A 17,878-nucleotide genomic window follows, 5' to 3' on the forward strand; every position below is an offset into this window, starting at 1 on the left:
AGTCGTGGACACAGAGGGGCTTTTCAATGACACGGGTTGCTCGCTCAATTTGGATTGTCGTGTCTGCGTGAATGGAGGAGAGCATGTAAACGTCACGCTTGTCTCTCCATTTCACCGCGAGCAGTTCTTCGTTACACAAGGCAGCCCTCTCCCCCCTTGCAAGACGGGTGGTAACGAGCCGTTGGGGGAGGCCCACGTGACTAGTTCGCGCGGTACCACAGCAGCCAATCTGTTCTAGGAACAAATGCCTGAAGAGGGCCATACTCTAGAAATTGTAGAAATTGTCCACATAAAGATGGTACCCCTTGCCAAATAAGGGTGACACCAAGTCCCAGACTGTCTTCCCACTGCTCCCCAGGTAGTCAGGGCAACCGACTGGCTCCAGGGTCTGATCTTTTCCCTCATAGATCCGAAATTTGTGGGTATAGCCTGTGGCCCTTTCACAGAGCTTATACAATTTGACCCCATACCGCGCTTACTTGGGATGTATTGTTTGAAGCCAAGGCGCCCGGTAAAATGTATTAGGGACTCGTCTACGCAGATGTTTTGCTCTGGGGTATACAAATCTGCAAATTTCTGATTGAAGTGGTCTATGAGGGGCCGAATTTTGTGGAGCCGGTCAAAAGCTGGATGGCCTCTGGGACGGGAGGTGGTGTTGTCGCTAAAATGCAGGAAACGCAGGATGGCCTCAAATCGTGCCCTGGACATAGCAGCAGAGAACATGGGTATGTGATGAATCGGGTTCGTGGACCAATATGACCGCAATTCATGCTTTTTGGTTAGACCCATGTTGAGGAGAAGGCCCAGAAAAATTTTAATTTCGGAAACTTGGACTGGTTTCCACCGGAAAGGCTGGGCATAATAGCTTCCCGGGTTGGCGGATATAAATTGTGTGGCATACCGGTTTGTCTCTGCCACGACTAAGTCCAAGAGCTCCGCAGTCAAGAACAGCTCAAAAAATCCCAGGGCCGAACCGATCTGAGCTGTCTCAACCCGAACTCCAGACTGGGCGGTGAAAGGGGGAACTAATGGTGCGGCTGAAGTTGGTGACTGCCAATCAGGATTTGCCAGCACCTAAGGGACTCTACGGGCCTGTCTGTGCGGTGGCTGCGACGGGGTAACTACTGCACGTGCCAACGTACCAGCTTCAACTGCCCTTCTGGTGCTCGCCACTTCACCATGTTGTACGGCAGTGCTGGTACTAGGTCCAGGGAGGGCTGCGCTGCTGGTGTATGCCTCACTACGTGATCCGACAGCGTCAGCCCCACTCTGCTGCTCTTGAAGCGGATCCTGCGCAACCTGTGGTCTAGCGACACGGGGCCGGGTACGCCTGGTGCTATCAGGGACCTCAACCTCCTCGTCCGAACTTTGGGTCAGAGTGCCACTGCTTTCTACAGGTTCATATTCTGACCCGCTAGATTCGTCAGATGAGGGTTCCCATTCCTCATCCGACTGGGTCAGAATCCTGTAGGCCTCTTCAGAAGAATACCCCCTGTTTGAGATTTGGACTACTAAATTTAGGGGTATTCCCTGAGACTACCCAAGAAAAAAAGCAAGCCTGTCTTACAAAGGGGAGGCTAGCGAAGTACCGGAGGCCGCTGCGGTTGATAAAAAATATCAAAACTGATTTTTTTATCGCCGCAGCGCTTGGAAAGTGATTGTGCAGTGATCAAAAAAAAATATATTTTTTGTTACTGCGGTGGGGCAGGCGTGGGTGAACGCACGTGTGGGCGACCGATCAGGCCTGATCGGGCAAACACTGCGTTTTGGGTGGAGGGCGAGCTAAGGTGACACTAATACAATTATAGATCTGACTGTGATCAGTTTTGATCACTTACAGATACTATAAAAGTACAAATGCTGATTAGCGATACGCTAATCAGCAAATCAGTGACTGCGGTGCGGTGGGCTGGGCGCTAACTGACGCTAAACTACCTAACCAAGGGGCCTAAACTATCCTAAAACCTAACAGTCAATACCAGTGAAAAAAAAATTGACAGTTTACACTGATCACTTTTTTCCTTTCACTAGGTGATTGACAGGGGCGATCAAGGGGTGATCAAGGGGTTAATTCGGGTGATGGGGGTGATCTGGGGCTAAGGTGTAGTGTTGGTGGGTACTCACAGTGATCTCTGCTCCTCTGCTGGAACCAACCGAAGAAAAGGACCAGCAGAGGAGCAGACAAGCCATTTAACACATCATATGTACTAATATGATGTGTTATCTGGCTTGTGATTTGTTTTTTTGAAAATCGCCAACCTGCCAGCCAATGATCGTGGCTGGCAGGCTGGTGACGAACTTGTCCTCTAACTTTTGCCGGCCCGCGATGCGCATGCGCGGGCCGGCTTTGAGCGAAGTCTCGCGAGATGACGCGTATATGCATGACTGCGCAGCGCTGCCGCCTCCGGAACGCGATCCTGCGTTAGGCAGTCCGGAGGCGGTTTATCAGGGGCCATTTTTATGCGTCTTTAAGGGAAACTCTCAAAAATGTGCCCTGCTGGAGCCTAGAATTTTTTTTATTTCCTATTGGTTTAATGTATACAAATGTGCAGCACCCCCACGTTTTGTATCCTGGAGAGTCCATTAAAAAAATGCATACGTTAACGTAAATTATTTTTCCATCATGGAACTGTATGGTGAACGGACGCCACTATACGGCATCAGTCTGAGGCATCTGTTAACGCATACATTTTTGGTATGCATTAAATGGATGGCAAAAATAGGATGTGAACCCAGCCCTAGTGTCAGAATAAGCACCAGTACACAGCGGAGCAGCGTGGCGGAGAGGGGAGGCCGCCATGTACTGACAGAACGCTACCTGATCCTGGTGGTCAGGGATGAGGACTGTGTTTCCCAAGGATCATTTTCTACTGGGAAATACAGGCCATGTTATGGCCATCCAGTTATTGGATGCCACCGCCATACATTGGCCGGATAACATCTCTGTACAGTGACCGGATAACACCGCCATACCGTGACCGGATAAAAGGGTATAAGAGGGCACAGTACAGGGAATGACTAGCGGCACTGCACAGGGTGTGGTAAGAGGGTACAATGCAGGGTATAAGGGGGCACAGTACGGGATGATGGGCACAGTATAGGGTGGGGGGCACAGTCACATGACCCTGTGACATGAAAAGGTCTTTATGGTGAATGCGGTTCATACGCCACCATAATGAGATGCAGAAGAGTGAGACAGGGGTGTGATTATGTGGCTAGAGATAAAAAATTTAACTGTCGGCCAGTACAGGCCCCAAAAATTAGGCAATAGGCATTCACCTGACAGCAAAGAACTTTGGATTCTGTGGCTGGAGGTACATTAGGCGGTCACAGGATAAAAATGTAACTGTCGGCCAGTACAGGCACCAAAAATTAGGCATTCACCTGACATAAAAGGCCTTTTATGCTGCTGTATATACATAAGGCAAGGACCATTCTTTGTTCTGGGTGGTGGCAGATGTGTGGGCTGGCATGAAGAAATTCAATTACACATGGTCATCACAGGTTTTGAATTCCTCCGAGATCCATGCCTCATTCATTGAAAAAAATGTGAGGTAGTCCACACTGTCGTGAGCTAGGCGAGTGCGCTTATCGGTCACGATCCCCCCTGCTGCGCTGAATGTCCTTTCGGACAGGACACTTGACGAGGGGAAAACCAAGAGTTCAATGGCAAATTGTGCCAGCTCTGTCCACAGGTCAAGCCTGCACACCCAGTAGTCCAGGGGTTCCTCTCTTCTCAGAGCGTCCACATCGGCCGTTAACCCGATGTATTCGGACACCTGTCGGTCTAGGCGTTCCCTGAGGCTGCATCCGGAGGGCGGCTGTTGATGGGTTGGTTGCAAGAATGATCTCATATCAGAAGTGACCAACACATCTTCAAACCACCCTCTTTTTGCAGGCGCAGTAGGATTGATACCCGCACCTGTTTCGCTGTGGGTGGAAATTCCTCTGCCAGCGCCCTTGATAGCAGAATGCAGCATCTCTCGCAGCAAGGCCTGGAAATGCTGCATTCTGACAGCCCTCTGTGATACTGGTACATGTCCGCCATTTTGTGTTTTTACCGGGGGTCTAAGTACGTTGCCACCAAGTACATGTCCTTGACCGTTATGCTTTTTATACAGGGGTCCCTCTTCAAACACTGGAGCATGAAGGCCTCCATTTGCACTAAATTGGAAGCCGTGGAGCGCCCTGGCTCCTGCTCATCGCCCATGAGAATGTCGTCCTCGGTCTCCTCCCCCCAGCCACGGACAACACCAGGGATCCCAAAAAAGTTTAAAGCCTGCTCTTCTTGCTCATCCTCCTCCTCCCCCCAGCCACCATCCTTCTCTGACTCCTCTTCAGACGCCTGCTGACTTGTCTCAGATGGAGTAGCCCCCCCTGAGAATTTATTCATCATTGCGACTTCCTCATCTTCCAGCTCCTGCGCCTCAACGGATTGATCAATGACACAACGCAATGCACGCTCCAGAAAAAAGGCGTAAGGTACGATGTCATTGATGGCATTCTGGCTGCGACTGACCAGTTTGGTGATCTCATCAAATGGTCGCAGAAGTCTGCATGCGTCGCGCATGAGCAGCCACTGGCGCGGTGAAAAAAAAACTAACTCTCCAGAACCTGTCCTACCGCAGAGTTCGTACAGGAAGGCGTTAATTGCACGTTTCTGCTGGAGCACCTATCAAGCATATACAAGGTGGAGTTCCAGCGCGTCGGGCAGTCACAAATCGGACGTCTGACGGGCAAGTGGTGTCGTCGCTGAACGTCAGCAAGGCGAGCCATGGCCGTGTAAGATCTTCTAAAATGGCCAGAGATTTTCCTGGCCTGCCGCAAGACGTCCTGGACCCTGGGGTATTTGGCAACGAATCGCTGCACGACTAAGTTCAGGACGTGTGCCATGCACGGCACGTGTGTCATTTTGCCCTGTTTCAGCGAGCTCAGCAGATTGGCACCGTTGTCACACACCACTTTACCAACTGTCAAATTTAGCGGGATTAGCCACTGATCGGCCTGTGACCGCAGAGCTGAAAGAAGTGCAGGACGAGTGTGGCTCTTGGCTTCCAGGCACAACAGCCGCAGCACAGCATGGCAACGTCTCACCTGGCACATCGAGTAAATTCTGTGGAGCTTGGGGGGCGCAGCGGAAGAGGCGGTAGCAGTGTAAAAGGAGGAGTGACTCGAGAAGACGACAAAGGATGGAGTAGGAGGAGGAGAAGAAGAGGCACGCCTGCATGCAATCCATGGCGGTAACACCAAATCCACATGGGTGCCACGGGTTACATGCTTGACATCACACCTATCGATAGCACAACGTTACCAGTCCTTTAAAGGACTTTTGTGGCCCTATTACCAAGCATTTGGTGTCCCTAAGTTCCTAACAACCTTTCCCTGCTCCAAAATGCAACCTCTCCCTATACTGCCAAATCACATAATGTAAAATGGCTGCCAGATCGGGTTCTGTTATAGGTTTGGGGGTGTGTCTATGTGCTGAAACGTCTCAATTGGCTGTCCTGTCCCACCTGATGGCTGTGTCATGGGTCAAAGTTCGGCACAATGCAAAAATATATGGCGCACGGACATCGCCATATGTTCGCATGTTCGGCGCAAAGTTCGCCGCGAACCGACCGCCGGGTAAACCGCAAGGCCATCACTAGTGCTCATACTAGTAATCATGTTCCCTGTAGTCCCTGAGTAGTAATAATTCTCTTTAGGCCTCATGCACACGACCGTATTTTTTTGCGGTCCGCAAAACGGGGTTCCGTTTTTCCGTGATCCGTGACCGTTTTTTCGTCCGTGGGTCTTCCTTGATTTTTGGAGGATCCACGGACATGAAAAAAAAGTCGTTTTGGTCTCCGCCTGGCCGTGCGGAGCCAAACGGATCCGTCCTGAATTACAATGCAAGTCAATGGGGACGGATCCGTTTGACGTTGACACAATATGGTGCAATTTCAAACGGATCCGTCCCCCATTGACTTTCAATGTAAAGTCAGGAGTTAATATACCATCGGATCGGAGTTTTCTCCAATCCGATGGTATATTTTAACTTGAAGCGTCCCCATCACCATGGGAACGCCTCTATGTTAGAATATACTGTCGGATTTGAGTTACATCGTGAAACTCAAATCCGACAGTATATTCTAACACAGAGGCGTTCCCATGGTGATGGGGACGCTTCAGGTTAGAATATACTAACAGAACTGTGTACATGACTGCCCCCTGCTGCCTGGCAGGTGCTGCCAGGCAGCAGGGGGCAGCCCCCCCCCCTGTAGTTAACACATTGGTGGCCAGTGCGGCCGCCCCCCCCCCTCCCCTGTAGTTAACTCATTGGTGGCCAGTGCGGCCCCTCCCCTGTAGTTAACTCATTGGTGGCCAGTGGGCCCCCCCCTCCCCTGTAGTTAACTCATTGGTGGCCAGTGCGGCCCCTCCCCTGTAGTTAACTCGTTGGTGGGCAGTGGGCCCCCCCCTCCCTTCCCATGTAGTTAACTCGTTGGTGGCCAGTGGGCCTTCTCCCCTCCCTCCCCCTCCTAATTAAAATCTCCCCCCTATCATTGGTGGCAGCGGAGTGTACCGATCGGAGTCCCAGTTTAATCGCTGGGGCTCCGATCGGTAACCATGGCAAGCAGGACGCTACTGCAGTCCCGGTTGCCATGGTTACTTAGCAATTTGTAGAACCATGATACTTACCTGCGAGCTGCGATCTCTGCGTCCGGCCGGGAGCTCCTCCTACTGGTAAGTGACAGGTCCGGCCGGGAGCTCCTCCTACTGGTAAGTGACATGACCTGTCACTTACCAGTAGGAGGAGCTCCCGGCCGGACCTGTCACTTACCAGTAGGAGGAGCTCCCGGCCGGACGCAGAGATCGCAGCTCGCAGGTAAGTATAATGGTTCTACAAATTGCTAAGTAACCATGGCAACCGGGACTGAAGTAGCGTCCTGGTTGCCATGGTTACCGATCGGAGCCACAGCGATTAAACTGGGACTCCGATCGGTACACTCCGCTGCCACCAATGATAGGGGGGAGATTTTAATTAGGAGGGGGAGGGAGGGGAGAAGGCCCACTGGCCACCAACGAGTTAACTACAGGGGAGGGAGGGGGGGGCCCACTGGCGACCAACGAGTTAACTACAGGGGAGGGAGGGGGGGGCCCACTGGCCACCAATGAGTTAACTACAGGGGAGGGGGGGGCTGGCCGCACTGGCCACCAATGAGTTAACTACAGGGAAGGGAGGGGGGGCCGGCCACACTGGCCACCAATGTGTTAACTACAGGGGGGGGGGCTGCCCCCTGCTGCCTGGCAGCACCTGCCAGGCAGCAGGGGGCAGTCATGTACACAGTTCTTTTAGTATATTCTAACCTGAAGCGTCCCCATCACCATGGGAACGCCTCTGTGTTAGAATATACTGTCGGATTTGAGTTTCACGATGTAACTCAAATACGACGGTATATTCTAACATAGAGGCGTTCCCATGGTGATAGGGACGCTTCAAGTTAAAATATACCATCGGATTGGAGAAAACTCCGATCCGATGGTATATTAACTCCTGACTTTACATTGAAAGTCAATGGGGGACGGATCCATTTGAAATTGCACCATATTGTGTCAACGTCAAACGGATCCGTCCCCATTGACTTGCATTGTAATTCAGGACGGATCCGTTTGGCTCCGCACGGCCAGGCGGAGACCAAAACGACTTTTTTTTCATGTCCGTGGATCCTCCAAAAATCAAGGAAGACCCACGGACGAAAAAACGGTCACGGATCACTGATAAACGGGACCCGTTTTTGCGGACCGCAAAAAAATACGTTCGTGTGCAGGAGGCCTAAAACTGATGGAAATCACTGATCAAAAACTGACGTGTAATTACGGCCTTACTGCAGATTGCAAATAATATTCCAAGATCATTGTGTCAGACTTCTTTTAAAGGGGTTTTCTGGGAGATAGGAGGTCAGTATCTGACCTATCTGGAGCATTGGTCATCAGTATAAAACTCCCTTTAAGTTAAATCTAAGAATCCTTGGAGCTGCTATTTAAAATGCCTATATCAAATAAATGTCCACATTTATGTCCATAAATCTTATTTCAAATGTGTCTGGCCGCTTAGGCTCTGCCCCTCCTATGCCTCTCCCACTTTTAGCAAAAATGGCAAGCATGGCAGAGAAAAAGGCAAAAATTCACATATTTTGGTCAAAATGGGCTTGCAAAAAATGTTGAGGCATCTGGCGACATAATTCTGGCACACGGGTTATGATAAATCTCATGACCCCGCACTTGAGGTTAAGCAGGGCTGCCATCAGAAATTTTGGGGCCCCTTACACAGCTCAAGGCCTTGGCCTCCCCCTTCCTCCATGGCCCGCTCATACTCCGCCCCTTTAGAATCCATCCTGGCTCCCAATTTCATTATTTGTTTTACAACTACAAAGACAGTAAAAAGTGATAATCAGTGATTTCAGTAAGGAATATTTTTTTTTACCAAAGATTATGAAGCCTGCTACCACAACAAGGTAGACTCTTTTAAGCAGGACCCTACACTACTGAAAAAAACTAAATAAGTATATATAAATAAGATAACAAAATACGAGAGTATTGCGGTATGCAGGGATGCCACAATATAGCTCCACTACATTTATATTTATGTATTATCAAAAAGCATCATACATAACTAAAAAAACTAACATTTTTTACTGTCCCCTTAAGCAAAAGCCAGAATTTAATAAAAGACAAAAACAGAGATTAAACTGCATTTATAATAAAGCAATTTACTTACAAAAGAAGCTATTAAGTCGTCTGCTGTGCCGTCCTCTGCTTGCTTTTGCAGATTCTTTCCCCTCCTTGCTCTCTCTCCCTCAGTGCGCAGGCTCTGTGGATGACGCACACTGTTATGGGGGATCTGTGGGTGATGCACACTGTTATGGGGGATCTGTGGGTGATGCACACTGTTATGGGGGATCTGTGGAGGACACTGTTATTGGGGATCTGTGGAGGACACTGTTATTGGGGGGATCTGTGGATGACACTGTTATGGGGGGATCTGTGGATGACACTGTTATGGGGGATCTGTGGATGACACTGTTATGGGGGGATCTGTGGATGACACTGTTATGGGGGGGATCTGTGGATGACATTGTTATTAGGGATCTGTGGATGACACACTGTTATGGGCATCAGTGGATGACACTCAACCACTCTCAAACCCAACTGGTCAAACTCGTTAAATGGCTCCCAAACACAATATGTACAATAACACCCCCCACCCCCTCCAACACTTAATTAACCCCTTTATGGACTAAAAAATGTTCAAAGCAGAACACACAGCAAAATGGGGCTGGGTGGACTGGCAAGGGAGGGGTTAATAACAATAGGTGATGGAGGATGGCCCTGTGTTCACTAGACAGGTGCAAAGCGATCTCCTAACTGTTTACCCCCCCAGTCTCCTGCCACAACTTCACAAAGCAATTAATAGCAGCAGACCCCCCCCCCCCCCCTTCACAATGTTAAATGCACAGGCACAACACTCTACTCAATCAGCAGCACGTGGCACCACACCAGGCAGTGCAAGCTGCAATCAGGCTGTTTGCTGTCATATAGATAAATTATATGATTATGTATGAATATATAATATAATCTCATGAGGAAGTTGTCTGGCAGGACGGGGGGGGGGGGGGGAATACAGTTAGGAGATCGCTTTGCACCTGTCACAAGGTGCTTGTCTAGTGAATAGAGATGAGCGAACTTCTGTTTTAAGTTCGGCGTCTAAAGTTCGGCTTCCGGTTAGCGGAGGATCCCGATATGGATTCCGAATTCCGTTGTGGTCCGTGGTAGCGGAATCAATAATGACCATTATTGATTCCGCTACCACGGACCACAACGGAATTCGGAATCCATATCGGGATCCTCCGTTAACCGGAAGCCGAACTTTAGACGCCGAACTTAAAACAGAAGTTCGCTCATCTCTACTAGTGAACACAGGGCCATTCTCCATCACTTATTATTAACCCCTCCCTTGCCAGCCCACCCAGCCCCATTTTGCTGTGTGTTCTTCTTTGAACATTTTATTAGTCCATGAAGGGGTAGGGTTAGTTAAGTGTTGGAGGGGCTGGGGGTGTTATGAGATTCTCATCAACTTGTCGTCTTAAATTTTCTTTGATTACCTCAGCGCAGCTACCGCGCTGCGCTCCAGTCTGTCTCGGTCTGGTTCCTCCTAGTCCTGGCTAAGGGCAGGCTTCCACTTCCCGCTGCCGCGCCTGCAAACCAGAACAAGAAACTGGCAGGTGGCGGGCGAATCGGAAGGAAGCATGCGTCGGACGTCACGTGCGCTCTGCGCAGCGAGTAGTGACTGACTGTCACAGTCACTGCTCACTGATGATTCGGATCGGCGCAGTGGCTCAGAGTCAGAGCCTTACGTTTAGTTTTAAAGGGAAAGAAAGCGCAGCGGTATGTGAATCAGTATGTGAATTGCCCCCCTGTAGCGACGCGGCCTATCAAGTCACTTACTCCACCAAAAAAAAAAAGGCTCAGGACCGACCGGGCCCCTTCCCCCCGGGTTATCGGCTGTACCCCCCTGATGGCGGCCCTGAGGTTAAGACTTACATTCGAAATACCAGTATTAATAAATCTACCAAATGACTTTCACCTGTAATACAACAGCTGCATAGAAAACAGTAGTAAACTGCAGTACAACTGCATACATTCATTTGATGCAGTTTTAAAGGCACCTTAACTTCAATGTCGGAGTTGATCCTACATCCTTGTGTACCAGGTTCTGGGCAAGCAAAGTACACTAGTGATCAGGATTCAACTTTAGTCAAATAGAAGCACGTTAGTGAATTGCTGCCACCAAACGTATCAATTTCTTAGGCACATAGGAAAGACCCAAATAGCACTAGAAGCTCAACCATGGGGTGAGCACACTTGGAGATATTTACAACCAGGACCGCAATGAAGCATGGAGAGGCAAGTAACCACTAGACCAGGGATGGGCAAACTGCGGCTCTCCAGCTGTTGTAAAACTACAACTCCCAGTCTGCCTACAGCAGGGCATGATGGGATTTGTAGTTTTACAACAGCTGGAGAGCCGCAGTTTGCCCATCCCTGCACTAGACCCCAGGTATGAAGCATTAACACTTCCACTTCCCCAATCAGCATCCTTACCTTAACCCCTTCACTGCCTCAGAGCACCAGTGATCTGTACATTAGCCCGTTCACTGTTCTAGACCAGCAGCTCTATTGACATTAACCCCCTACACTGCCCTAGACCACCAGTTATATCGTACAAACATTAACACCTGCCCTAACCCACCAGGGCTACTAACATTAAACCACTGCCCAAATGACTAAATCACTGCCCAAGTCTTCTAGTTATACTGACATTAACATCTTCCCTGTCCTAGACCACCAGTTAGGCCTCATGCACACGACCGTTGTGTGCATCCGTGGCCGTTGTGCCGTTCTCCTTTTTTTTTTTTTTTCGCGGACCCATTGACTTTCAATGGGTCCGTGGAAAAATTGGAAAATGCACCGTTTTGCAGCCGAGACCGTGATCCGTGTATCCTGTCCGTCAAAAAAATATGACCTGTCCTATATTTTTGACGGACAACGGTTCACGGACCCATTCAAGTCAATGGGTCCGTGAAAGAACACGGATGCACACAAGATTGGCATCCGTGTCCGTGATCCGTAGGTTAGTTTTTATACAGACGGATCCGAAGATCCGTCTGCATAAAAGCTTTTTCATAGCTGAGTTTTCACTTCGTGAAAACTCAGAACCGACAGTATATTCTAACACAGAGGCGTTCCCATGGTGATGGGGACGTTTCAGGTTAGAATATACTAACAGAACTGTGTACATGACTGCCCCCTGCTGCCTGGCAGGGGGCAGCCCCCCCCCCTGTAGTTAACACATTGGTGGCCAGTGTGGCCGGCCCCCCCCTCCCTCCCCTGTAGTTAACTCATTGGTGGCCAGTGCGGCCGGCCCCCCCTCCACTGTAGTTAACTCATTGGTGGCCAGTGGGCCCCCCCTCCCCTGTAGTTAACTCATTGGTGGCCAGTGCGGCCGGCCCCCCTCCCTCCCCTGTAGTTAACTCGTTGGTGGCCAGTGGGCCCCCCCCTCCCTCCCCAGTAGTTAACTCGTTGGTGGCCAGTGGGCCTTCTCCCCTCCCTCCCCCTCCTAATTAAAATCTCCCCCCTATCATTGGTGGCAGCGGAGTGTACCGATCGGAGTCCCAGTTTAATCGCTGGGGCTCCGATCGGTAACCATGGCAACCAGTACGCTACTGCAGTCCCGGTTGCCATGGTTACTTAGCAATTTGTAGAACCATTAGGCCCCTTTCACACGAGCGAGTATTCCGCGCGGATGCGATGCGGGAGGTGAACGCATTGCACCCGCACTGAATACTGACCCATTCATTTCTATGGGGCTGTGCACACGAGCGGTGATTTTCACGCATCACTTTTGCGCTGCGTGAAAATCGCAGCATGCTCCTCTTTGTGCGTTTTTCACGTAACGCAGGCCCCATAGAAATGAATGGGGTTGCGTGAAAATCGCAAGCATCCGCAAGCAAGTGCGGATGCGGTGCGATTTTCGCGCACGGTTGCTAGGAGACGATCGGGATGGAGACCCGAACCTTATTATTTTCCCTTATAACATGGTTATAAGGGAAAATAATAGCATTCTGAATACAGAATGCATAGTAAAACAGGGCTGGAGGGGTTAAAAAAAAATAAAAAGTCATTTAACTCACCTTTATCCACTTGCTCGCGTAGCCGGCATCTCCGTCTGACTCTTTTACTGTCTAGGACCTGTGGAGAGCATTAACTATAGTTTAAGGACCTGGGATGACGTCACTCCGGTCATCACATGGTACGTCACATGATCTTTTACCAGGCAGCAGGGGGCAGTCATGTACACAGTTCTTTTAGTATATTCTAACCTGAAGCGTCCCCATCACCATGGGAACGCCTCTGTGTTAGAATATACTGTCGGATTTGAGTTTCACGATGTAACTCAAATCCGACGGTATATTCTAACATAGAGGCGTTTCCATGGTGATGGGGACGCTTCAAGTTAAAATATACCATCGGATTGGAGAAAACTCTGATCCGATGGTATATTAACTCCTGACTTTACATTGAAAGTCAATGGGGGACGGATCCGTTTGAAATTGCACCATATTGTGTCAACGTCAAACGGATCCGTCCCCATTGACTTGCATTGTAATTCAGGACGGATCCATTTGGCTCCGCACGGCCAGGCGGACACCAAAACGACTTTTTTTTCATGTCCGTGGATCCTCCAAAAATCAAGGAAGACCCACGGATGAAAAAACGGTTACGGATCACGGAAAAACGGAACCCCGTTTTGCGGACCGCAAAAAAATACGGTCGTGTGCATGAGGCCTTATACTGATATTGAACCCTTCACTGCCGTACATTACCAGGTATATTGGCATTAACCCCTTGAGCAGTGTTCCTCAGTCCTAAGGCCCCACCATCCTGCCATGTTTTCAGGATTTCCTAAGTATTGAGCAGGTGGTATAATTAGTGTTGATGCATCAGAACCTACGACATGTATTCATTCTGTGGGATATTCTCAAATCATGACCGACAGAGTTGAGGAACACTGTCCTAGAGTAACAGATATGCTTACATTAATCCCTGGACCTTCAGAGATGCACCACAAGGCATACAGATCAGGGTTGCCAACCAGAATTTTTCTTTTTTTTGGACAACTTATCCCAAAATCACAGACAGACAACATTTTTTACTGACAAATTGGAAAACCATAATGCTAAAGATTACAAGTAATACTATATACTCATTATTCTCATAATACTATAGCTCATTATACTGATAAGAACTCACTACCAGCATTTACTGTGAGCTGTAAATTGATTGTAATTAAGTACCACTAGCCTCAAAAAAATCACAAACACACCTATTTTTTTCACGGACACAGGAAAAAAGTTGCCTATTTTTATGAACTGTTCAGAAATTGCTCTGGGCTACCGCAAAACAAGCATTAATGCTTTTCACTCCTACACCACCAAGGAAGGTAGAAAAAAACCCCACCTTACTGTACTACTCATGGTTGCTTTTTAATAGTATTTACCTGGATGATGTTTGATATACAGGATATATGGCTGTTTTACAGCTAATAATTAGGGTGTTGTAAGTTAATATTTAACTGCTAAGTTTTTGTATAACTCAGCTTCAGCTACTTTCACACTGGCATTTTGCTTTCTGTTTCTGAGATCCGTTCAGGGCTCTCACAAGCGGTCCAAAACGGATCAGTTCTGCCCTAATGCATTCTGAATGGATAAGGATCTGCTCAGAATGCATCAGTTTAGCTCCGTTCCGCCTTCATTCCGCTTTGGTGGACAGCGTTTTGGTGTCCGTCTGACGAAACTGAGCCAAATGGATCCGTCCTGGCACACAATGTAAGTCAATGGGGACGGATCCGTTTTCTCTGACACAATCTGGCACAATATAAAACAGATCCGTCCGCCATTGACTTTCAATGGTGTTCAAGAAGGATCCGTTTTGGCTATGTTACAGATAATACAAACGGATCTGTTCTGAACGGATGCATGCGGTTGTATTATCTGAACGGATCCGTCTGTGCAGATCCATGACGGATCCGCACCAAATGCAAGTGTGAAAGTAGCCTTAGGCCCCTTTCACACGGGCGAGTATTCCGCGCGGATGCGATGCGTGAGTTGAACGCATTGCACCCGCACTGAATCCTGACCCATTCATTTCTATGGGGCTGTGCACATGAGCGGTGATTTTCAGTCATCACTTGTGCGTTGCGTGAAAATCGCAGCAAGCTCTATATTCAGCGTTTTTCACGCAACTCAGGTCCCATAGAAGTGAATGGGGCTGCGTGAAAATCGCAAGCATCCGCAAGCAAGTGCGGATGCGGTGCGATTTTCACGCACGGTTGCTAGGAGACGATCGGGATGGGGACCGGATCATTATTATTTTCCCTTATACCATCGTTATAAGGGAAAATAATAGCATTCTGAATACAGAATGCATAGTAAAATAGCGCTGGAGGGCATCTCGGCAGCCCGGCATCTCTTCTGTCTTCATCTTAGCTTTGTGCAGGAAAGGGACCTGTGGTGACGTCACTCCGGTCATCACATGATCCATCACCATGGTAAAAGATCATGTGATGGATCATGTGATGACCGGAGTGACGTCACCACAGGTCCTTTTCCTGCACACAGCTAAGATGAAGACAGAAGAGATGCCGGCTGCGCGAGCAAGTGGATTAAGGTGAGTTAAATAATTAATTTATTTTTTTTAACCCCTCCAGCGCTATTTTACTATGCATTCTGTATTCAGAATGCTATTATTTTCCCTTATAACCATGTTATAAGGGAAAATAATACAATCTACAGAACACCGATCCCAAGCTCGAACTTCTGTGAAGAAGATCGGGTTTGGGTACCAAACATGCTCGATTCTTCTCACGCGAGTGCAAAACGCATTACAATGTTTTGCACTCGCGCGGAAAAATCGTGCATGTTCCCGCAACGTGTGAAACCAGCCTTAGAGTTAACCGCATCCAGGTCTCTAACTGCTCTGCTCACTGTCAATAGAAGTTGTGCAGGGAGTGGGGAGAAGCCCAAGCTGAACCCTATGCATCAGGTCCATGGGCCTTTCAATCAACATAGTAAACAGTCAATTAGGTCACCTCTGTGTGTAAATGAAAGAACATAGTGTATGTGCAGGTTTTTATCTATTTGAATGCCCATGAGTCTTGAGCTAAGCCCCTGTCCTGGATAAAGAGTGAATACAGTTCCAAATAACTAGGGCATGCAGCATCCAGATAAATTGGGGCAGTTCTTAGAAAACTGAAGTAAAACGAAATATTGATGTGTTTTTCTTGTTTTTATTCACAGGAATGCTGACCTACTAATTGTATCCGATGGAGAATGCAAACCAAAGGTAAATTTTTGTTCAGTATTTATTTTTTTATCAGATGTTTCTTCATTTCAGTTATCATTAGCTGATGCTATGTGCATGTTGGGAGATGTGATCAATTTTACAAGCTTAAAGGGGATATCCCATCTTAGACAATGGGGGCATATCGCTAGGATATGCCCCCATTGTCTGATAGGTACAGGTACCTACAACGAGAACGGAGCCGGGGAGAGTTGTGGCTGGAGGACCCCGGGTTTCACTGGGTCCGTCCACCACCAGGCACAGCTCCCCGCCTCTCCCATTGAAGTGAATGGGAGCGCACCGCGCATGCGCGGCCAACGCTCCCATTCATTTCTATGGGGCCGACGGAAATAGCTGAGCCAGCGCTCGGCTATTTTCAGCGGCTCCATAGAAATAAACGGAGGGCGGCTGCGCATGCGCAGTGCGCCCTCCTCCACTTTCTCCGCTCCGTTCTCCTTGTAGGTGCGGGTCCCAGCGGTGGGACCCGCACCTATCAGACAATGGGGGCATATCCTAGCGATATGCCCCCATTGTCTAAGATGGGATAACCCCTTTTTCATTTTCACACAATGGTACAGTACTTTGCATCTGTATTTGTATTCCAAAGCCAGGAGTGGAGAATAAACAGAGAAAGGTAGGATCTTGGGTTACAAATACTGAAGCAAAATGCTGATCAAACACTGATCATGTGAGATTGACCTAAATTATAGAACTTGTGAAGGAGAAAATAAAAACAGCCTGCAAGGGTGTTATTACCTAGAGTAATGTTGAAAAAAAACTTTCTGTAATTTGATGCCATTGAATGCCAATCTATATTTTCTTTAGGAAAACACACCTGTAGTTTTGTCACGGTTCTTGGTTGCTTTTGTTGCAGGTGAAATATATGAAATAAACGTATTTCATCTGTAAAAACCACATGACTTTTTTCCAATGCGGTTTTTAATGTAAGATTTTTCTTTTAAGTGGAGTTTAAAGATGCAAATGAAAATGCCACAAAAATATGTGAATTCAGCCTAAATACAGATTTAGTGTTGTGGGGTTAAGTTGAAAAAAATTGATTATTGTAGATAAATGGAAAAAGGCTAGTTTCACACTAGTGGTAAAACTATCTGGCAGGCTGTTGTGGCAAAGGAACAGCTTGTTGGAGCCCCCGGATCTGGTCTATCTGGATGCTGTCATTCACCGCCAGAGTCCATTGACTGTAATTGGATCCACTGAAGATCCTGACGGTTTCTGGCATGGGCGCTGTGTTTTGGCTGGACAAAAAACAGCGCTCATGTCGGAAACCCTCAGAATGTAAGAATCCCTGATATATCCCATTACAGTCAATGGATTCTGGCAATGCACGGCCCTATCCGGCTATGCTAGATGTGGTGAACTCTGGAAGGCTGTTCATCTGCCAAAACATTGCTGTACCACATGTTTGAAAGTAGCCTTAGCTTTCTGTTGATGTACCTAATTCCTCTAACTGTTCCTTCTAAATTTCTCTTCACTTCAGGATGAATGCGAGGGTTACAAAGAGCTCTGCACCTTCATTTACTCTCCAGTGTGCGGATCTGATGCTGTTTCCTATAGCAGCATGTGCATCTTTTGCGGTGCCAAGCGACAGTGAGTACTACATAGATCAAAAACAAAGAAAAAGTTATGTAATAAAACATATGCAAATCAGGTTGCTATTAAACATACTAGTATTTCTTTAAGTGTTTTTTTTTTTGATTTATCCATATTAAAAATCATAAAATACTTCAGTTCTCACAGTGGCCACTAGAGAAGGACTCTTGTCAGCTTTACTTTGTAAACCGGGGTATGACAGCAGAGAGCAAGAGATTTATGAAGATTTATTTCACCTAGATAAGAACTGATTCACGGCCCATGTGTCAGCCACATCTCCCGGACCAAATGCGATATAGTGATTTATGGTGCAGTCAGTTGCTATTGG

At 48.1% G+C, this 17,878-nt stretch overlaps 1 protein-coding gene across 1 annotated transcript in view; it reads left to right on the forward strand.

The window, feature by feature from the left end:
* Positions 1-17,551, forward strand: part of LOC120981085 (double-headed protease inhibitor, submandibular gland-like) — a 45,703-nt gene extending 28,152 nt beyond the window's left edge. Inside the window, exons 6-7 of the mRNA XM_040410604.1 lie at positions 15,897-15,942; positions 17,438-17,551. Of these exons, the coding sequence (XP_040266538.1) occupies positions 15,897-15,942; positions 17,438-17,551 (160 nt within the window). The remainder of the gene's footprint in view (positions 1-15,896; positions 15,943-17,437) is intronic.
* Positions 17,552-17,878: the final 327 nt, after the last annotated feature.

Source organism: Bufo bufo, chromosome 1 (genome assembly GCF_905171765.1).
Source record: "Bufo bufo chromosome 1, aBufBuf1.1, whole genome shotgun sequence".
NCBI lineage: Eukaryota > Metazoa > Chordata > Amphibia > Anura > Bufonidae > Bufo > Bufo bufo.